The 23,517-nt window shown below is 39.3% G+C and overlaps 1 protein-coding gene and 2 pseudogenes across 1 annotated transcript; all 3 read right to left on the bottom strand.

Annotated features, from left to right (window-relative positions):
* Positions 1 to 1,156: 1,156 nt before the first annotated feature.
* LOC149117640 (trace amine-associated receptor 9-like) lies at positions 1,157 to 2,118 on the bottom strand (annotated as a pseudogene).
* A 4,733-nt stretch (positions 2,119 to 6,851) lies between these two features.
* LOC149117639 (trace amine-associated receptor 9-like) lies at positions 6,852 to 7,829 on the bottom strand (annotated as a pseudogene).
* A 4,161-nt stretch (positions 7,830 to 11,990) lies between these two features.
* LOC149117638 (beta-4C adrenergic receptor-like) lies at positions 11,991 to 13,597 on the bottom strand. The gene has a single exon (XM_089283328.1). It carries the CDS (start codon positions 13,527 to 13,529, stop codon positions 12,627 to 12,629), a length of 903 nt encoding a protein of 300 aa, XP_089139454.1. The 5' UTR covers positions 13,530 to 13,597; the 3' UTR covers positions 11,991 to 12,626.
* Positions 13,598 to 23,517: the final 9,920 nt, after the last annotated feature.

Here is a 23,517-nt window from a genome sequence, read left to right as displayed (position 1 = left end):
GCTCTGGGTAAAGTCTCCCTTCTGGGCTCTACAAAAGTAATTTCATCGAAACTGAACGGGCCGCTGAACCACTCTACACGTTTCTGTATTTTCGTGTCCAAATTTGCGAACGTTTACCCCTTAAAAGTGAGTTAAAGTAGTGACAAATTAAATAACGGACATAACGTTATTCTTACCAAGAAAAGGTTTACCATGGATTTCATTGGAGGGAAGTTATAAGTGTTTCGACTATAATTTTTTGGTTGTCCTCTTTCATGTTAATTTGGCATTTAGTTAGCAGACTTAGCAATATAGTCAATATAGCCAACTGTTTCCATCTTCATGAAACACGACGATTGAGTAGATGAGTAGATGAAAGTAAGTTGGGAAGCCAACAAATGATCATATTTTCATTTCTAGGTTTCCGATTAAAATGCGCTCAAAACAAACAAACACCCAGATTTCGACAGGAAGAGTTTTTCAAACCAAAGATTTATTGTCAATCATTTTCGTGAGCCATAGCTATATATAGTTTGTTCACTTTTGTAATTTATGCTATTTTAATTAACGGTGCTTGTAATAATTAATAGCACTTGTGCTTGAATGTAGTAGTCTACACTGTCATCCTATGTAATTGCAATTGATGCTAAAGCAATTACTATGAAATGAATGCCTATTCATTAAGTAATCAAGTTGTTATTATCATCGTGACGTACATGCAGCACTGACGTTTTTAATGCCATAAAAACGGTACAATTAACTTTCCAAAAAAGCCATTAGTAAAGAGGGTGTTTCCTAAATCGTGCCACGACCAACTGAGAAAAAACACGGAATTTACAACACAGCCGACTGTAAGATTGTTCAAATCGCTTGCTGGAGGTCTTCTGTAATTTTCAAATTAAGGTTAAAACTAAATACACCAAACCCCAACACGAAAAACCCCTGAAATACAGCAGCTGGCAAAAAGCAGGAAATATATTCCCCTGGCTAAGGCAGTGCAGTACCAAACTTGAACTTTTTGGATGCTATTTTAACATGCTACATAAACAACTTGGTGAAAAACGATCTTAGTGCGACCTAACTATATAACAGTGCTAACGAAATAAACACAATGCAAAAAGGTCAACTCTGTTTGTCGAAGAAAAAGAAATTAAACCAAGCTTGATTTGAAACACGTTCAAGGCTGACACCAAAACGAACGATTTGAAGTTGACTAACGGTGAACCAATGACCTCCAAAACCGTTTCACTGCAACGCGCATCGCTGGCAGACGCCAACAGTAAACTAGGGGATTGACTGACGAGTTAAGATAAACAAGCGTGGCTGAACATCTCAACATAAATGCTCCGTGTGGCGGGGAAAGCCAATCGGTGAAGTTAGCAACAGCGCGCATGCAAATATAAGGAGAATAACAGATAATAAGTAAAATTAGTAATGCTATCATGGTGATGAGAGATTTTCTGTAACGCTTCATGTCAAAGGCCTCAGGTTGGTTTGGCAGTGATTGATTCTGAATCTGAATTCGGTGCCGCCGACAAATGCGATAGATCGTCGAACACGCCAATGAGTTTACCACGATACATAGAGCGATAACGAACATCGAGACAGTGTGATGTAACTCCCCGTCAATAAGGAACGTTCCGGCATACACCACGCTTGTTAGCCAGATGAGGCAGAGTACGAGGATACTTTTCTTTACGGTAACGACAGCGACGTACCTGAGATGCAGTATGAGAGCAAGACATCTGTCCACGCTGACCGAGGTGAGCGTCAAAATTGTGGCAGAGATGAAGAAGGCTTGGGTGAATCTGAAGACTTGACGATAGTCGCGGTTCACTTTGTAAATGACACGCACAATGAACATCGGCTGGACAAGCAAACCGACTGCCAGGTCAGACAGCGAGAGTCCAAAGAGTAGAATATTTGTTGGCTGATGTAAAGTTGGCGTCGTTGAAATTGCGCCGAGGACGAGGAAATTTCCAGCAAACGCCGTCAGCGAGAAAACAGCGTTTAGAACGCAGACAGCGTCGTAAAAGTCGGCGTAACTTTCGCTTCCTGATGAGGGATTGTTGCTTTGACTTGAGTTGTTGTACATGATCGTACAGTACTTTACGCACGGTGTGTCGTGTTCATCTGTTCTGCTGTGGAGCACCTCAAGTAAATTATGTTATACCGATTTGCTTGCGAGATAATAAATTCAGCGACACTATGATTAACTGCCGGATGAAGTCCATGTCCACATAATACCTCCAACTGCTCTCTTTTTTAATAGCATTTCTTTTGTTTCAGAAAAAGAATTGTTTTAAATGTCTTTCAGAAAACATGGAGTAATGACTGGTAGGGCGACTCTTTCGGTTTCTATTCTCAGAAATGAAATTAGGGTTTTTGATAACTGGCTACAAGTTAACTCTCGCTTGTGGCCTGGGCACTAACAGAAACCTTTGATTAAAACTTGCGGGCACTTGAACCACTCTATACTTTCCTGTATTTTCGTGTCCAGATTTGCGAACGTATTCCTTTCGAAAGTGAGCTGAACTAGTGGCCAATTAAAGTGGCGAACATAACGTCATTAGAATTAACAGTTACTTTCCTCAATTAGTCACTTTGCAAGTCAACATAGATTTACTATGGATTTCATTCAAGAAACTGATAAGTGTTTCGATCTTAATTAATTTTGTTGTCTTCTTTCGTGTTAATTTCGCATTTACAGGTAGTTAGCAGGCTTTCAATATAGTGTTACCCCCAGTTCTAATCTTCTTCATGAAACACGAAAACTGAGTAGCTGATGATGAAAGTAAGTTGGAAAGCCAGAAAATGATCATATTTTTAACTCGTGAATTTCGCATGCGCAACACGAGTTATCGTGAGTTGTGGGAAAATGTGTCGCTCGCTCGATGGGCACTAAAAATTATGCAAATGAGGTACGCTTGGGGCTTACTTTGAAATCGCTGTTCATCTTTAATTAAAATAAGCTGTTTTAAAGGCCGAAATTAAAAAATATATGTTAAAGAAGACTCGGCCACCGAAAATGAGAACATCGAGGATCGTAAAATCGATGAGCAGCACAAGTTCTCACTGGATGCGGACTTCTTATGGATTTTACAGAAACGGAAGTCGTTGAAGTACAGTTACGGTATGGTAAATGCGCATATAGCGAGCGAAATGATATAAACACAGAGCATTTATTTATTGTATCGCTAAAAACAATAAAAAAAGAAAGGAAAACCAAATTTTTCCTTTGATTTCCTTTATGGAAGACCAGGTGTCCAGCCTAAACGAGAAAGGAGTCAAAGCTATAGTTTTGGGGCCAGAAAGTTCTGACACGGTAATTAAGGATGCTTTTGAAGGTAAATACAATCTTGTGTTTATAAAGTCGTTGCGCTTTCAAATGGCTTTTGAACACAGATCCCGGGTTTAAAGCAGCTTCCTGGACTTCAGAAAACAAAAGTGGTAATGTACAGTATTACTTCGAAGTTTAATTCTAATTCTTGAACGACTACTAAAGCCACGGCCGATGAAAACTCAAGCTTTCGCTTTAGCGTAAAGAATTAATTTGAACATGCTGTCACGCAGCGAAGCACGTCTACCAAATTTTGAACATTTTTTGGCTTTTAGATAGGTTTTTCTTTTTTTCTTTCTTTTTTTTTTTGCATGATCTTGAATGAAATTATTATTATTGAACTTCCTGTCATGTTTCTTTCACTTGGTTATCTTTCTTTGGGAATTTTAGGTTTTTAAAGTTAACAATATTTTTGCACCGTGGATTTCTGCATATTTAATGACGGCGACCTCCGCGGCCGTGTTTGTTAAGTTTCTTCGCCTCGTTCAAATACATTTTTTTTTAGTTTTATTCGGCTTCTATAAAACTCCTGAGAAAAAAACTAAGTGGGCACTAATTTAGCACAGTTGAAATACCATTTGTCTCAAAATAATTGGCTTGTTTTTGTCGTGTTTTTTATTTACAACTTTCATCTTTCTTTCACTGCGCTGCACTATTTGTCAAGCGCGAAGAAATTATCTGATTTCTTGTTTTTAAATTGTACTTTAGATATGTCTTTTCGCTGTTATTTTCCGGTGTTTTCTCAAATGTTACCCGCTATAGTAAAAGAATCCAAATTTTGTTGTTTTCGGTTTCGTTTTGTCCTCCAAAGTCAATAATTAACTCGTTTTTGCGTGTTCAATATTCTCGGCTTTTGTCGCGCGGCAAAGAAAAAATATAATTTCTTGTTTTCTCATCAATTATAATACACCTCAAGTTGAGTTCTTTTTGTTGATATTTTTCAAAATTTTGGCCCGTCATTTGTTCAACTTTAAATAAACGATGTCGTAAAATCTGATCCTATACATGGCTGTGGTTACTGGGCATATGGTTTATTTTTCTGCTTACGCTCGCTCTGAAATATTTCAAAAAAAACTCCAGGGAATTAGGGGTAGGCTCTGAATCATTACGTCACACCCATGTTTCGCGCCAAAAATTATTCAAATTTTAAATTTGAATCCGAGGAAGCGGAACAAGTCGACTTCATTTTATAGAAGTAGAAGTCTACTTGTGGCAAGCCTATCTGGAGGCGTTCACACGGGATGTTTTGGTGTATGTAAGCATTAACTTTGAATGGCTACCCTGGAACTGCAAACACTCATGCCCCGTCCACACTACGCCGGAGAAATCAATATGAAAAGGGTGTTAATCACTCTGAAAACACATCAAATGTTTTCCGCCCACACTTCGTTGGAGAAATCTGAAAACGCAACAATCACCGGTCATTTTGGATTTGTGTTGGAGGAAATCGTGACGTCATCGTTTTGGAAAAGCTCCATTTTGAAAATGTTTTCCGTCCACATTAAAACACAAAGCCGGCAGTGTTTTCGTTTGAAGAGCGCCCGTTTTCGTGGCGAATTAGTGTGGACGGAAGACCTAACCGTAGAAACAAAGCTGCGTTTTCAAATTTCTCTGGTGTAGTGTGGACAAGGCCTCAGTGTAATTGTTTATCAAGTATTATAAATCAAACCTGAAGGTCAAAATTGCTAAAATTACGCACTGGTCGATAAACACGCGCTGACTATCAGGTAAGATCGAAATCTCCGGTGATATCACAAATTGTTCTTGCGGACAGACTGGTTGGTGGTTTCCACTGGAATGCTAGCAGGCTTGTACCAAGAGTCTCCGTTCTCCTTGACCAGCGGTCGGGAAACGAGCGTTCGTGGAGAGATCCGATCAGGAGGGAGAGGTGAACACGTCAGATTTGGCTGACCCTATTATCATGGCCATTATGACGTCATCGCGAAAGATGCGCGCAAATGCAGAAAATTTTCGAAAATGGCGGCGTCACCTCTAGTTGATACAACTTTTTGAGGCGGATTTCTCCAATCATTCCAGCTTTAAATGGTGTTGTATTTGGATCTCAAGGAGTAATTATCATTTTTCTTTCTTGAGAGGTAAGTAGATTTTAATTATAACTGAAAAATCTTGCATTAAGTGTATCTGAACAGTCATCGCTCTCCGGTGGAAATATGTGGGGCAAAATTTTGACCATTCGCCCGTAAAATTGCCGTTTTTTACGTGATCGGTAACTTAAAGAAACGTGTAACGTGATCACAGAAGAGATTATATGTGTAGCAAAACATTGTATTTGAAGATGATTTTGAAGAATCGGTAGTAAAAATGATCAGTCCATTTGAGTATGAAATATCTGCGATCTCGTGCCCGGCACATGTTCTGCAACAGGCCTAGCAAACAGAAATATCCACAATGATGGAAATGAGAACTTTTACAAACAAGAACTTAGGCTTAATTATTTAAATAAGACTTAAAGCCTGCCTACTGCACAAGGGTGGTTAAAATACAAACAGAGGATAAAAGGAATATGCAGACTGCAGACTTTTTAAAAAATATCCCATTTCCTTTTATGGAGAGCTAGGTGCTCCGGTTAGCCTGAAAATACACAGCTCAGGTTACCCGGTGTAAGGTTAGCTCATTCTCTCTATAAATGAAAATGGGAATATGATATTCTTAAAAAGGCTGCAGTCCGCATTTTCTCCAGGGTTTGCAATTGAGTAGATGAGTAGATGAAGGTAACTTGGGAAGCCAACAACTGATCATATTTTCATTCCTAGGTTTCCGATTAAAATGCGCTCAAAACAAACAAACGCCCAGATTTCGACAAGAAGAGTTTTTCAAAGCAAAGATTTATTGTCAATTATTTTCGTGAGCCATAGCTATATATAGTTTGTTCACTTTTGTAATTTATGCTATTTTAATTAACGGTGCTTGTAATAATTAATAGCACTTGTGCTTGAATGTAGTAGTCTACACTGTCATCCTATGTAATTGCAATTGATGCTAAAGCAATTACTATGAAATGAATGCCTATTCATTAAGTAATCAAGTTGTTATTATCATCGTGACGTACACGCAGCACTGACGTTTTTAATGCCATAAAAACGGTACAATTAACTTTCTAAAAAAGCCATTAGCCGAGTAAAGAAGGTGTTTTCCAAATCGTGCCAAGAACAAGGAAAAACACGGAATTTTCAACACAGCCGACTGTAAGATTGTTCAAATCGCTTGCTGGAGGGCCTTCTGTAATTTTCAAATTAAGGTTAAAACTAAATACACCAAACCCCAACACGAAAATCCCCTGAAATACAGCAGCTGACAAAAAGCGGGAAATATATGCCCTGGCTAAGGCAGTGCAGTGCCAAACTTGAACTTTTTGGATGCTATTTTAACATGCTACATAAACAACTTGGTGAAAAACGATCTTAGTGCGACCTAACTATATAACAGTGCTAACGAAATAAACACAATGCAAAAAGGTCAACTCTGTTTGTCGAAGAAAAAGAAATTAAACCAAGCTTGATTTGAAACACGTTCAAGGCTGACACCAAAACGAACGATTTGAAGTTGACTAACGGTGAACCAATGACCTCCAAAACCGTTTCACTGCAACGCGCATCGCTGGCAGACGCCAACAGTAAACTAGGGGATTGACTGACGAGTTAAGATAAACAAGCGTGGCTGAACATCTCAACATAAATGCTCCGTGTGGCGGGGAAAGCCAATCGGTGAAGTTAGCAACAGCGCGCATGCAAATATAAGGAGAATAACAGATAATAAGTAAAATTAGTAATGCTATCATGGTGATGAGAGATTTTCTGTAACGCTTCATGTCAAAGGCCTCAGGTTGGTTTGGCAGTGATTGATTCTGAATCTGAATTCGGTGCCGCCGACAAATGCGATAGATCGTCGAACACGCCAATGAATTTACCACGATACATAGAGCGATAACGAACATCGAGACAGTGTGATGTAACTCCCCGTCAATAAGGAACGTTCCGGCATACACCACGCTTGTTAGCCAGATGAGGCAGAGTACGAGGATACTTTTCTTTACGGTAACGACAGCGACGTACCTGAGATGCAGTATGAGAGCAAGACATCTGTCCACGCTGACCGAGGTGAGCGTCAAAATTGTGGCAGAGATGAAGAAGGCTTGGGTGAATCTGAAGACTTGACGATAGTCGCGGTTCACTTTGTAAATGACACGCACAATGAACATCGGCTGGACAAGCAAACCGACTGCCAGGTCAGACAGCGAGAGTCCAAAGAGTAGAATATTTGTTGGCTGATGTAAAGTTGGCGTCGTTGAAATTGCGCCGAGGACGAGGAAATTTCCAGCAAACGCCGTCAGCGAGAAAACAGCGTTTAGAACGCAGACAGCGTCGTAAAAGTCGGCGTAACTTTCGCTTCCTGATGAGGGATTGTTGCTTTGACTTGAGTTGTTGTACATGATCGTACAGTACTTTACGCACGGTGTGTCGTGTTCATCTGTTCTGCTGTGGAGCACCTCAAGTAAATTATGTTATACCGATTTGCTTGCGAGATAATAAATTCAGCGACACTATGATTAACTGCCGGATGAAGTCCATGTCCACATAATACCTCCAACTGCTCTCTTTTTTAATAGCATTTCTTTTGTTTCAGAAAAAGAATTGTTTTAAATGTCTTTCAGAAAACATGGAGTAATGACTGGTAGGGCGACTCTTTCGGTTTCTATTCTCAGAAATGAAATTAGGGTTTTTGATAACTGGCTACAAGTTAACTCTCGCTTGTGGCCTGCGCACTAACAGAAACCTTTGATTAAAACTTGCGGACACTTGAACCACTCTATACTTTCCTGTATTTTCGTGTCCAGATTTGCGAACGTATTCCTTTCGTAAGTGAGCTGAATTAGTGGCCAATTAAAGTGGCGAACATAACGTCATTAGAATTAATAGTTACTTTCCTCAATTAGTCACTAAGCAAGTCAACATAGATATACTATGGATTTCATTCAGGAAACTGATAAGTGTTTCGATCTTAATTAATTTTGTTGTCTTCTTTCGTGTTGGTTTTGCATTTACAGGTAGTTAGCAGACTTTCAATATAGTGTTACCCCCAGTTCTAATCTTCTTCATGAAACACGAAAACTGAGTAGCTGATGATGAAAGTAAGTTGGAAAGCCAGAAAATGATCATATTTTTAACTCGTGAATTTCGCATGCGCAACACGAGTTATCGTGAGTTGTGGGAAAATGTGTCGCTCGCTCGATGGGCACTAAAAATTATGCAAATGAGGTACGCTTGGGGCTTACTTTGAAATTGCTGTTCATCTTTAATTAAAATAAGCTGTTTTAAAGGCCGAAATTAAAAAATATAAGTTAAAGAAGACTCGGCCACCGAAAATGAGAACATCGAGGATCGTAAAATCGATGAGCAGCACAAGTTCTCACTGGATGCGGACTTCTTATGGATTTTACAGAAACGGAAGTCGTGGAAGTGTGGTTACGGTATGGTAAATGCGCATATAGCGAGCGAAATGATATAAACACAGAGCATTTATTTATTGTATTGCTAAAAGCAATGAAAAAAGAAAGGAAAACCAAATTTTTCCTTTGATTTTCTTTATGGAAGACAAGGTGTCCAGCCCGAACGAGAAAGGAGTCAAAGTTATAGTTTTGGAGCCAGAAAGTTCTGACACGGAAATTAAGGATGCTTTTGAAGGTAAATACAACCTTGTGTTTAGAAAGTCGTTGCGCTTTCAAATGGCTTTTGAACACAGATCGCGGGTTTAGAGCAGCTTCCTGGACTTTAGAAAACAAAAGTGGTAATGCACAGTATTGCTTCGAAGTTTAATTCTAATTCTTGAACGACTACTAAAGCCACGGCCGATGAAAACTCAAGCTTTCGCTTTAGCGTAAAGAATTAATTTGAACATGCTGTCACGCAGCGAAGCACGTCTACCAAATTTTGAACACTGTTTGGCTTTTAGATAGTTTTTTTTTTTTTTTTTTTTTTTTGCCTCATCTTGAATGAAATTATTATTATTGAACTTCCTGTCATGTTTCTTTCACTTGGTTATCTTTCTTTGGGAATTTTAGGTTTTTAAAGTTAACAATATTTTTGCACCGTGGATTTCTGCATATTTAATGACGGCGACCTCCGCGGCCGTGTTTGTTAAGTTTCTTCGCCTCGTTCAAATACATTTTTTTTTTAGTTTTATTCAGCTACTATAAAACTCCTGAGAAAAAAACTAAGTGGGCACTAATTTAGCACAGTTGAAATACGATTTGTCTCAAAATAATTGGCTTGTTTTTGTCGTGTTTTTTATTTACAACTTTCATCTTTCTTTCGCTGCGCTGCATTATTTGTCGTACGCGAAGAAATTATCTGATTTCATTTTTTTAAATTGTAGTTTAGATATGTGTTTTCGCTGTTATTTTCCTGGTGTTTTCTCAAAGGTTATCCGCTATAGTAAAAGAAAAAGAAAGTTTGTTGTTTTCGGTTTCGTTTTATCCTCCAAAGTTAATAATTAACTCGTTTTTGGGTGTTCAATTTTCTCGGCTTTTGTCGCGCGGCAAAGAAAAAATATAATTTCTTGTTTTCTCATCAATTATAATACACTTCAAGTTGAGTTCTTTTGTTGATATTTTTTAAAATTTTGGCCCGTCATTTGTTCAACTTTAAATAAACGATGTCATAAAATCTGATCCTATACATGGCTGTGGTTACTGGGCATATGGTTTATTTTTCTGCTTACGCTCGCTCTGAAATATTTCAAAAAAAACTCCAGGGAATTAGGGGTAGGCTTTGAATCATTACGTCACACCCATGTTTCGCGCCAAAAATTATTCAAATTTTAAATTTGAATCCGAGGAAGCGGAACAAGTCGACTTCATTTTATAGAAGTAGAAGTCTACTTGTGGCAAGTCTATCTGGAGGCGTTCATGCGGGATGTTTTAGTGTATGTAAGCATTAACTTTGAATGGCTACCCCTGGAACTGCAAACACTCATGCCCCGTCCACAATATGCCGAAGAAATTTGAAAAGGGTGTTAATCACTCTGAAAACACATCAAATGTTTTTTGCCTACACTTCGTTGGAGAAATCTGAAAACGCAACAATCACCGGTCATTTTGGATTTGTGTTTGAGGAAATCGTGACGTCATCGTTTTGGAAAAGCTCCATTTTGAAAATGTTTTCCGTCCACATTAAAACACAAAGCCGGCAGTGTTTTCGTTTGAAGAGCGCCCGTTTTCGTGGCGAATTAATGTGGACGGAATACCTAACCGTAGAAACAAAGCTGCGTTTTCAAATTTCTCTGGTGTAGTGTGGACAAGGCCTCAGTGTAATTGTTTATCAAGTATTACAAATCAAACCTGAAGGTCAAAATTGCTAAAATTACGCACTGATCGGTAAACACGAGCTGACTATCAGATATGATCGAAATCTCCGGTGATATCACAAATTGTTTTTGCGGACAGACTGGTTGGTGGTTTCCACTGGAATGCTAGCAGGCTTGTACCAAGAGTCGCCGTTCCCCTTGACCAGCGGTCAGAAAACTAGCGACCGTGGAGAGATCCGATCCGATCCTGGATCCGATTTGAAGTCCGAAAATATCGGACCTCCGGTTGAATTGCGCCTAGCTCATAAACACGTGGCTCAATCGAGTCGCTTGTCTTTTTCTTTAGCGTGCAAGGGCACCTGTTTTTTTTTTTGCTCCTGTTTCATGCAAAAAAAAAAAAAAAACCCTAGAGCCAAACAAACCGGATGCTCTCGCAGGCTAGTTTTTCGTCCAATCATTTTCATAGTTTTCAAAGCCAGCGAAACTTAAGGCTGCAATGGAACTAGATATTCTTCGGTGTGGATACTTCACCATCGGCATACCAACATTGGTTACATGAGCTGGTAGTCTGTTCCTCTCTTTTTGCTTAATTTTCTCTAATTTCCCTCGACAAAGGCAAATAACCCATGTTTCCTCGTCGCCTTGTTGCAACTTGAAATGAAAATGTCGCCTAGACTTTGTGTTTCACGGAATTTTTGCATCGGAAACTTCCATCGAAAATGTCATGAACGTGTCATTGTACATGCACGTCCTTACAAGCAGAACCTGAAAATGCCATTTTGCAACAAAACTCAAAACTCGTTTCTGTTTATCTCATTTGATAAAGAGAGAATGATTAATGTTTTCATTAAAACGGTATTGCCTTGATTTTTCAATATTTCCGATGTTCACTTTTCAACCACATTTACTGCCAACTATTTCTTGGTGAACCAGAAACAAAAATGATAAATGTTTAAAACACATGACCTCGTTCACCCTTGTCAAATGTAATAGCATGATGGTTTCAGTTGTAATGCCTTCTTATCCAAATGTTACTTTGTTTCCTTGGTACCTTATTAGCGAACACTGAACTACTGTTCATACTCTAAATATGAAAATCAACCACAATATTCCCTAAACCGGATAATACTAAACATAATCCAAAAAGTATTTTAATTCTTTTGTTCAATTCACGAGTTTGCTCACAGAGCACTTTGATCATTTCTGGGTTTCGACTGAAATGCTTGCAGAGCAAATAAATACCCAGATTTCGACAAGGAGTGTTTTCTAAAGCAAAGCTTTGTTGTCACTTATAATTATCTTCGTGTGCCATAGGTTTTTCACTTGTGACTTATGTAATTTTAATTAAGAGGTTAGTAATGATTAACAGCACTTGTGCTTGAATGGACTATTAGATACTGTCATCCTATATAATTTCAATTGATGCTAAAGTAATTACTATGAAATGAACGCCTATTCATTAAGCGAACAAGTGGTTATTGTCATCTTGGCGTATATGTGATACTGTGGTTACCATAACAACGGTAAAATTAACTTTCCAAAAACCTGTAATAAACTGTAGTATGTAATGTAGTAAAGATAGTGTTTTTCAAATCGTCCCAAGAACGAGGCCAAACACAGCCGACCATAAGATTGCTCAAATCGCTTGCTGGATGTCCCTCTGTGATTTTGAAATTAAGGTTAAAACTAAATACATCAAAGCCGAACACGAAAAACCACTGAAATACAGTAGCTGACAAAAAGCGGGAAACATGTGCCCCTAATCAAGGCAGTGCAGTGCTAAACTGGAGTGTTTAGGACGCCCCCAATTTTAATATGCTACATAAACAACTTGCTGAGTAACGATCTTAGTACGATCTAACTATATATCAGCGCGAACGAAATAAACAGAAAACAAAACGCTACACTCTGTTTGGCGAAGAAAAAGAAATTAAACCAAGCTTGAGTTGAAAAATGTTCAAGGCTGACACTAAAACGAACGATTTTAAGTTGAATGACGACGAACCAATGATTTCCAAAACTGTTTCATTGCAACGTGCATGGCTGGAATACGCCAACAGTAAATAAGGGGATTAATTGACGAGTTAAGATAAACAAGCGAGGCTGACCATCTCATCATAAATGTTCTGTATGGCTGGAGAGGCCAATCGGTGAAGTTAGCAACAGCGCGCATGCAAATATAAGGAGAATAACAGATAATAAGTAAAATTAGTAATACTATCATGGTGATGAGAGATTTTCTGTAACGCTTCATGTCACAGGCCTCGGGTTGGTTTGGCAGTGATTGATTCTGAATCTGAATTCGGTGCCGTCGACAAATGCGATAAATCGTCGAAAACGTCGATGTGTTTACCACGATGCATAGAGTGATAACGAACATCGAAACAGAACGATAAAGTTCCCCGTCGACGAGGAACGTTACGGCATACACCACGCTTGCTAGCCAGATGAGGCAGAGTACGAGGATACTTTTCTTTACGGTAACGACAGCAACGTACCTGAGATGCAGTATGAGAGCAAGACATCTGTCCACGCTGACCGAAGTGAGCGTCAAAATTGTGGCAGAGATGAAGAAGGCTTGAATGGATCTGAAGATTAGACGAAGAACCGGAAATTTTCCCTGGCTCACTTCGTAAATCAAAACCATAATGAACATCGGCTGGACAATCAAAGCGACTCCCAGGTCAGACAGCGAGAGTCCCAAGAGTAGAAAGTTACTCGGCTTATGTAACGTTGGAGTCGTTGAAATTGCGCCGAGGACGAGGAAATTTCCAGCAAACGCAGTCAGTGAGATCACCGCGTTTAGAACGCAACCAGCGATGTAAACTTCGGTGTAAATTTCGCGTCCCGATGTTGCGTCACTGCTTCGATTTGAGTTGTTGTACATGACCACAAAATTTCACGGCTTGTTGAATCTGAATATGAATGTAGACAGTCCGCCTTCATGCACGGTGTGTGTGCTGTGGAGCACCTCAAGTAAGTTACGTTATACCCATTGGCTTGCCAAAGAATAAATTCATTGACTACCGGATGAAGTCCAAGTGCTCTTAAACCTGGCTTGAATAAGTCTCTCGGGGAATTGTTTTTAACGGCTTTGAGGAAAAATGGAGTAATGACTGATAGGGCGACTCTATTCTATTCTCAGAAATAAAAATAAGGGTTTTTGACGACTGGTTTGAAGTAAACTCTCGCTTGTGGGCAGTAACAAAAGTGATTTAATCGAAACTAGACAGTGTTCACAACTTTACCTTTAATTAAAACTTGCGGGCAGTTGAATCAATCTGTACTTTTCTGTATTTTCGTGTCCAGCTTTTGAAACTCATTCCCTTTTATTGTGAGTGAACTGAAGTAGTGACAAATTAAGTGGCGGACATAACGTTATTGAAATTATGAGTGACTTTCCTCAATTAGTCACTTACCAAGATAGTATTGGAAAATTTCATTAATGGGAACTGAGAAGTGTTTCGATCTTGATTTTGTGTCGGTAGTCTTCTCTCATGTTAATTTGGCACTTAGTAAGAGGCTTTGCAATATGTAGGTTTAACGTCATTTCTAATCTTCTTCATGAAACAGGTCAACTGAGTAGATGAAAATAAGTTGGGAAGCCAAAAAATGATAAAATTTCACTACTAGGTTTCGACTGAAATGCTTTGAAAACAAACAAATACCTAGGTTTCGACAAGGAGTGTTTTCCAAGGCAAAGCTTTATTGTCACTTATTTTCGTGAGCCAAAGTTTGTGCACTTTTGTGATTTACGCAATTTTAATTATGAGGTTAGTAATAATTAATAGCACTTGTGCTTGAATGTACTAGTAGATACTGTCAGTCCTTCATTATTTCAATTGATACTTAAGTAATTTCAATGAAATGAATGCGTATTCATTAAGTAATCAAGTTGTTCTTATCATCTTGACGTACATATAACACTGAGGTTGCCATAACAACGGTATAATTAACTTTTCAATTTATCTCCCCCATTTGAGCATGTCTAGTTAGCTGTTTCACGCGGAGTGTTTTCATCTTGATCACGTGGTACAACCTGATCTCATACACTCGCTTCCTGGAGAGCCTTCTGTGCTTTGTTCTATTTTATTGATACTTTGTTTAACTGAGGTTGTCGTAGTAGCTTCTTTAAACCAGACTTTCGAGAAAAGGGTTTCTATGTAAACTACTGCGAAAAGCTTTTAAGCATCTTAGAGATGCAGTGTTAATTTCTATATAGAGGTAGGAAATTACTACATCTGGTTTCGTCTTTCATCATGCATGTTTGCTGCTAAACTAGTCGTGTGTCAGTATCGCGCCTGCTGGACATTCTATTAGCTACGTTTAATTTTGGACAACATCTTAAGAATCAAAAAACATGTACCGCGTTTCTATTGAGTTGTAGAAACACGAGTGGAAGTTTGGGAGAACGAGAAATGCAGAGGGAACGCGAGCCAACGGGCGAGTGTTTCCGCAGCTTCTCAGGGAGCAAGAGTTGCTCTCGGCTATCGCCTCGAGCAACTCTGACGCTCTTTTCATGCTCTCCAAACTCCCCGCGTGCATCCATAACTCGATATACGCATGCTAAGCATGAACCAATTCTTTATTAACACTAGTGCACATTACACATCATAATTCTGGATTATGATTGGCTGAAAGACAATAGGAAATTTTCTAAGCCAATGATATCACGTAAAATGGTGACGAAACTTTTGTGCGGGAACTTTGAAAAAGTTTTCTCGAATGAGACGAAGTGGCTTCAAGAAAGATCTTCAGGCACTTCCTCCACGCGAATTTTTTCATGTTTATAGCGGCTCGTGCAATTTCAGCTTTTTGAAATACTCACTCGTGCAAATTAATTCCACATTGAACTCGAAACCTTATGATTAACTATTTTTTTTTTAATTTGATTTTATTTTAGACAGAGACAGACCTAGAGATTTTGCTAGCATAGTTCTTCCAAAGAGCGTCAGGTCCCGCGACCGCCATATATTAAGCTTCGTTTCCATTTTCCTTATTTTGACATAAAAATTATTGTTGTTGTTGGCAGCTGCATCGTGGGAAAGGTAAGTTCCAAGGAATTTTATGGGATCTTTTGGACACTGGAATTTTAAAGGCTCTATCTTATTTTTGCTCGAAGCACCAATCCACAAGGCTTTTGTTTTCTTTTTATTTAATTGCAAACCGGACAATACTCCAACTGAATTAACTATATTCATGGCATTTCTAAGTGACGTGGTATCTTCAAGAATCGGGGTTGTATCATCCGCAAACTGTGAGATCTTAGCGTTCCGTCCACCTGGGAGTTCGATGCCCCGGCAGAGTTGGTTTTGGCGTATTTTGAGGGCTAACATTTCGACCGCTAACACAAACAAAAGAGGATATCCATTTTGTAATATTTGGATAAAGCTGTATAATTCAATACACTTGTGGATAAAATTCCATTCAATGGTGTCGAAGGCTTTACGAAAATCAATAAAAAGTAGGATGCCTGGAAGTTTTTAAGCCTCTGTATATTCCATGATATCATTTAAAAGCCGAACATTTTGGCCAATGAATCTACCTTTAATGAAGCCTGTTTGATCAGAGTGTATAATCGAAGGCAGTATTGACTCAATTCTTCGGCCAATTGCTTTTGCCAAGATTTTGTAATCAACGTTTAAGAGAGTTAGCGGTCGCCAATTGGACAGCTCAATAAGGCAGGAGTCGTCTTTTTGTATCAAACAGATAACGCCACGCCTTTGAAATATTGACAATTGTCCTTTGGTAAAAGCTTCATTATATGAATTAAGGAGATGTGTGACAATTAGGTCGAAGAATGTTTCATAAAATTATTTGGAAAAGCCATCCTCCCCAGGGGATTTGTTGTTCTGAAAGGATGTTAAAACGTTTTTTATCTCATCAAGTGTCAGGTCAGATTCAAGAGACTCTTATTCCTCAAAAGACAATTTGGGAATGTCTAGGTCCTCAACAAAGGCGAAAAAGTTCTCTCTGAAATTCGTGGAAAGAAAGCCGGATGATTTTGTTTCTAGTAAATCGCCATAAAATAATTCTATTTCTTGGTTGATTTGTTTCATGTCCGAAATAATCTTGCCATTCTCAAGTTTTAACTGTGCAATAACCCTTTTCTCAAAGTTTCGCTTTTCTAAATTGAAAAAATAATTGGTAGGTTTCTCACCTTTTTCAATCCTACGGGCTTTTAAACGGAACATGGCTTCTTTGCCTTTTTCTTCGTAAATATCTTTGAGTTCTGTCTTGATGGATTCATATTCATCTAACAGTGGTTGGTTGAAGTGGTTGTTTCCGTGACATATTTCATTATCAAGGGCATCGAGTTTTCCCTGAAGATAAGTTTCCCTGTTTTTAAATTCCTTGTGTTTAGCTTTCGAGTATGATATGGTTTCAGAGCGAAACTCCATCTTAATAAGTTCCCATAAAAGTTGATGGCTCTCAACTTCTTGATACTTTGATAAAATTCTCGGTAAACATCCTGTGATAAGCTGAACATAGTTTTCGTCTTCTAATAATTGGTTATTGAATTTCCACATGCCTGGGCCGCGATGAAACGCGTCGTTGATTTCTACGCTCAAGTAAATGGCCTTGTGGTCTGGAGCAATTGAGGAGCGGATTTCAGCTGTTCTTATGTTTGACTTTAAAGACTGTGCAATGAGAAAAAAGTCAATACTAGATTTAAGCTTCAGAGATTTTGATTCATAAGTAAATGCCTTCTTTTTGGGGTGTAGGACTCGATAAACATCAACAAGACCTAATTCGTCCATAAAACTAAGAAGATAATTCCTGTAACTTGTTTCTTGCCATTGTCGCTCTCCACGTTTATCTATTGAATGAAGAGTGGTGTTCCAGTCACCAGCGATTATAGTTTTAGAGACAATATCTGTACATAAGTTCTGTGTAAACAAAGTTTGCTGTTGGGGAATGACATTGAGCATAAACGGAAGCAAGAAAAAAATCTTTGTCACCTAGCTTGATTTTTGCGATAACCAATCTACCGTTTGGATCAATAGACAGACGCTCTAAAGAGAACAAAGAGTTTGGCCTCTGCAATATGCAAGTACCTTTGGAATGTTTTGTACCGTGTTAGAAAAGTATTTTCTCACCCCATTCTGAAGCACAAGGGACTTCATCTTCCTTTAACGAAAAGGTTTCCTGAAGACAATAGAAATCTGCTTTTTGATTCTTGAGATACAAAAACAATGCCCTTCGCTTGACGTGATTACGCATCCCCCTTACATTCAATGATAAGATTTAGACGAATTTCATAATATTCTACCGAATAAAACCTAACACCTATTCTTAATGCGTAATAGCTATGCTAACAAACAACAACAAAGGCTTGAGCCAGAGAAAAAAATAAGAAAAAAAAAAAAATAGAAAACGAAAATACGAAGACAGGCAAAAATACTAGTACAGTTTAGAAATATAAATGAGCTACGCTTAAGAGACTAACTTAGTTAGTAATCGCAAAAGTAACCAAGATGAACGAAAGAATTACGAAGTGAAGTTGCACAGTTCTTAAAAAAAAAAAAAAAACAAGACAAACACCGCACTCAGTAAACAACAACAACCAAAAAAGTGACTACGCTGGGAGGTTTGAAAGTATTTCTAATTTCCAAAAGAAAAAAGAAATTCTACTTCCAAACTTTCTGTAAAGGAAGGGAAGCAAAGCGAAAAAGTGCTAGCCTCTCTTCATCCTTCCCGTTCGATCTCATTTCCCTCAAAATATGCAAACTTCCACTTCGATACGATATTTACGGTTTTTGGAAGATCTCCGCAAAACGGTTAATTACAAATTTTTAAGATGGTTTTCACTAAAGATCCTAGTGGGGGATCCATCAGGCGACGTTTTTACGAATATCTTACCGTCCAAGGACCAACAGCTAAGAAGTAAACCGTCTCTCCGCATCTTGTTTGCTTGATTCATGACAAAGTGTCTGTGACCTGTGAGGTTTTCATTAATAAAGATGCGATCTGATATGAAGTTTATATGAAATAATTCATATATGAACTGCGGTTGTAGATGAAAGTGAAGAATGATCATCGCAGTTAATTTTCCAATTTAAGCAATTGGAAAGAAGAAGCCTGAAAAAATCAGGGCTTCAACGGGATTCGAATCCGTGACCTCCGCGATACCGGTGCGATGCTCTACCAACTGAGCTATGAAGCCACACATTGGGAGCGAGGTCAATTAATTGAGTTCATATCATCCCGTGAGGAGTGAAATGATGTGAAGTTTATATGAAATAATTCATGAACTGAAATTCATGAGCTTAAATCTCGATAAGTTCTTTTTACCTTTACTCAAAACATTACCATGCTATGAGATTATTTTGGTAACTTTATTTTTGCCACTGTTGTTTGAATGTTCTGCAAAAATCATCTTTTAAATTATTTACCCTCACCTTGGACGCGATTTCTTTTGTTTTATTCCCCCAAGCCTCGGAGCGTCAGTGGAGCAGTCAAGTTATGATAGACTGTTTTCGACAAGTGAAACCTGTATTCTGAAGCGGACCCCATAATAAGCGGACACCCTCTATTAAGCGGACACCAGCTTGAGTCCCAAAATGTTCTTCCTACATTTACTCTAAAATAAACCTGCATTCAGCGGACACCCCTGTTAAGCGCACGCAGGCATCAATATTAAGCCATTTCGTTGCACAAAACCTGCAAGACGGGGCGGGGGGGTGGGCGTGGGCGGTGAATAGGTTTTCGGATCGAAAAAAGCGCACGGATTGTGGATTTTTGTGGTAAATCGAGCGGATTCGCGGATTTTGAAAGCACAGTGGATATCGAGGATTAGCGGTAAATTTTGGCGCGGATTCCGGATTGTGCCTGTCTTGATGTTCGGATCTTGGGTCCTAAACAAAATTTGGATCATAGATCTTTCTTCACCCTTGGTCGGTAGGTTAATTAGTTCATCCAAATTATTTTTTTCGAACGAAACTCGTTTAAACTCAGGTATGAGACTGTTATTGGAATTGTACTATGTTATAGCCATCAAGCTATATGCTGCTTTCTTTACTATTTTTGCGAAATTAACAATGGCATTCACAATTTTCTCTTGCCTTCACATTTACCAGTTTACTTTTGAACTTTTATACTTCTGTTTCCGGATGTGATTGTGGTTTCCGATTTGAACAAAAATATTGGCGGATCGACGGATTTGGCGGAAAAAAGGCACGGATTGGCGCATTTGCATAGCCCTATCACCCCCCTCCAGCAATAAGCGGACACTTCAAGGACATTTTACCTCTAAAGGTTCAGCTGAGACTCCTTTAACATCGTTCAGCGATGTCGTTTTAAAACTGAGTGATTATTCCAGATTGATGGATTGACTGACTGGACATTGTACTATAAACAGTCTTAGCTAGTCTTTGATCTAACTCTGGGTTACACTGTGTTACAAAAGGGTTGATAAGTAACTATTATTGCACAACATATTAGAACCTGTTTTGAGCGGACACCCTGTATTAAGCGGACACTAGTGAGGGTCCCAAGGGTGTCTGCTTAATACAGGTTTCACTGTATTAAAATTCAGCTTGGCAGTGAGGCATAGAGGACACAAACAAAGGAAATTGATTGACATGTTTATTCATTTCTTTTGTTTGTGTCCTCTAGACCTCACTATCAACCTGAATTTTAATATATCAAAACTGACTTATTGTAAGTTAATTTTGGACCTTGAGTGGAAAGATACTACACTCTGCTTAGTTTATGGCCCGTCCACACCACGCCGAAGAAATTTGAAGACAGCGTTTTCAATCCTAAAATCGCATCAAATGTTTTTCGTCCGCACTGCACTGAAAGAAAAAAAAAAAAAAAAACTGAAAACGCAACAATCGCCGGCGATGGAAGCACTAGCCTGCGTAGCTGGCGGTTTAGTTGGTTGGGGACGGTAAAGATGATACGCGAGTGGTCTGGCGTAGCAGCCTTTTCGTTTGTCTCATTAGGTTCCCCACGGCATCGCTGCTCTCGCCGCTAGCTCGCGCGCTCTACCCCAACTAAACCGCCAGCTATGTAGGCTACGAAGCGCTTGAGTGTCCTACGGTATCGGAGCTCAAGCTAATACATTGCACTCGCACAATATGAGACTTTGCGGCAGGCACAAGTTGCACATGTGACCTTCATTCCCCACCTCCTAACCATATATCACTTCAAACCCCCACTGCTCCTCAACCGCTACTCTCAATCGTTAACCCCCACTTGTTACTTCTTAGCTCTCATCGCATGTAATTCCCCACCCACCCTAACATTTCTGTTCAGTCGTGTCTTCCCAAGGGACCGTTCATTTTTTATCAGGTAGGGGGGGCTGGTGGGATTTGGGGGGGGGGCCATGCGAAAAAAAATGGCTTTCGAGGGGGGGCCATTCCAAAAAAATAAGGGGAAAAGGGGGGTCACGTGAAATATTTTAGTAAAACTTTAAAATGGCATAATGTTTGAATATCAAAAAAATTGCTATAGAATAAACATAGAAGGCAGGATACAAATTTATTACAAACTTTCCTTCTGCTTTAAAAAAACGTAACAAAAAAGCATTTGTAGCTACTGAAAAGAAGTATTTAACGCTGTTATTTTCGAATGCAACTTTCACTGGCACTCATCTTCATCTTCGCTGTCGTCGAGTTCTTCGTCGCCGCTTGTGCTGCTATGGGAGTCTCTTTCACCGATGCTGCAAGAAGCAGCAATGCTTTCCGTCAGAGTGTACTCTTCAGGGTACATGAAGGTGTAAACATAATCTCTGACTTCCTGCTCAAGGTTGGTGGTGATTCTGCTTCTTGCAGCATTGGTGAAATAATTCCCTTCCACGAGCTGTGCGATGTATGGCCCATCTCTTCTAAATAACGACGTGGCAACATCCTCAACTTTAATACACCCTTCCGGGACGGCCGTTCTAGGAGGGTACACAAGGCATTGTGGAAGATCATTTCCTAGCGGGTTTCCAACACAGATGCCATAAACTCGTTGGACGTTGTTTTCAGTCCGCTTCCTCTTTCTTGCATTTGACTTTCTGCGGTTTTCTTTTTTCCTTCTCCTTTTGTTGATGTGCTGTGCATGTTTGAGTATGCCCTTGAATGTGCTGTTATAATTGCTCTTATTTTCTAGTGCTTCCATGTCCTGTGTGACCTTCGTCAACTTAGCTTCTATACATTTGATCTGTTTTACATTAAAACTGTGGGCATTCATCAATTCAGATGAGGGAGATGCCAATGAGAGGCCAAATGCCACACGCTCAGGGCGAGCCATAACTAGGAGATCCGAAATTGACTTCTCTTTCTTTTGATTTGTTTTTCAAACAACAGCTCTCTGTAGTATAGGGATTGTAAATATTGTCTTCACAGTGAGCACAAAACGTGAAGCAGGGGGATAATAGAGAAATATTAAAAAAGTTGAAATCTGAATATTGTTTGTTCAATTTTTTTTTGGGGGGGGGGTCATCCCAAAAAATGACCGCTATAAGGGGGGGCCACGTGAAAAAATTGGTAAGCTGAGGGGGGGTCATGCGATTTTTAAATGGTGCTTCCCAAATCCCACCAGCCCCCCCTCCCTCATAAAAAATGAACGGTCCCCAACATTTGAAATTAAGCGCTGTTTGACCTCCTTTACATGCGTGCGTCAAAATACGTTGCATAACAGAATTTATTACTCAAGAATCAAACAAAAAACGAGCCATGAAACAATTAATCAACCGCGATTCGGGAAATCCTTCGATGGCTGTTCATTCGAAACATTCTTCAAAACAACATGGTACAGAGTACTGTGCAATTATCATCCCGCAAACCTTGGCTCGGTGACCCAAAGAACAGAGATAAGCGAAATGATGTATTCGACGACTACCTTGCACATCGACTTTTTTCCCACCTTCGCTGGACCTTTGTCGGCCTCAAAGTGAGCCGCGTTGTTTAGGACAATCGTCGGCAAGGGTCACACTCACAGCCCGACACATAGTCCTTTATCGTCGGTAAAAGACTGGACGCTTTGCATGCTGAGCGCTCCGATGCTTTTTATTAGTGCGGTACTTTGAGGAAATTTAGCACAAATAAACTTCCGTGGGAAAAGTAAGGCCTCGTTGACTTGCGTTTGTAACAGAAAATGAACATCGTGGAAAGCGGTTACATGGAAATAAGCGAGGGGACTGGGGACAGGGTTAGAACGGGGAATTAAGCCCTCCCATTTCTTTTTAGCCTGTACATTTACAAGAACGCAACTAAAATGTTATATATGGGAGAACTGTCTAAAGTCTGCGCTCTTAATCTTTGCAAAAGAGCGCGCAAACCCAAGACAAAACAAAGAAAAGTTATCCCTCTCACCGATCTATAACCACAGCGGTGCGAGACATCGGAAGGGAATTAGATTTTTCTTCACCCATAATGGTGTTTATTCCAAAAAAAGCGCGTAAAGCGCGGAAATACAAGGTATTTTGATTTTGTCCGAGAAGGTATTAATAATATTAATATTAAAATATCTTTGAACAATGAACCAGTGGTGACAGCAAGTGGACCAGCGTTACGCAATACGTGATCATGGACAGTCAACATTGCTTCCTGTGAACATTTGCCTGGATTTATAGCCGGACTGTTCATTCAGTCTTTCGTCTACAGCCAATTTTCCTGTTTTAAAATGAAAAGCGAGCGAAGCGGTAGCCGGCATGTAACAAAATGGGAGAGAGTGTCTACAAAGCTGAGTCCTTCCCATATTTTCATGTATTTTTGTCTCTTAGCTTTTCCAAATGAAAATCCTGGAACAAGAGGGAAGGGAAAGCACGTTTAGAGAGTCTGCCAATAAACAAGTGTCGACTTGATTTATAGCTACTTGATTTATTGCAAATAAGCCAAGATCAGTTACTGTCTCTGGAGAGCTTTTGTATATAAAGCTCT

The sequence above is a fragment of the Orbicella faveolata genome, unplaced genomic scaffold (assembly GCF_042242905.1).
Source record: "Orbicella faveolata isolate gen_17 unplaced genomic scaffold, um_ofav_v1 contig_1, whole genome shotgun sequence".
NCBI classification, from domain to species: domain Eukaryota; kingdom Metazoa; phylum Cnidaria; class Anthozoa; order Scleractinia; family Merulinidae; genus Orbicella; species Orbicella faveolata.
The sequence above is the reverse complement of the archived record's forward strand: the minus strand, read 5'-3'. Positions and strand labels throughout refer to the sequence as shown.

Coding starts and splice junctions, on each gene's coding strand:
- LOC149117638 (XM_089283328.1), bottom strand. CDS start 13,529: ATGTACAACAACTCAAATCGAAGCAGTGACGCAACATCGGGACGCGAA.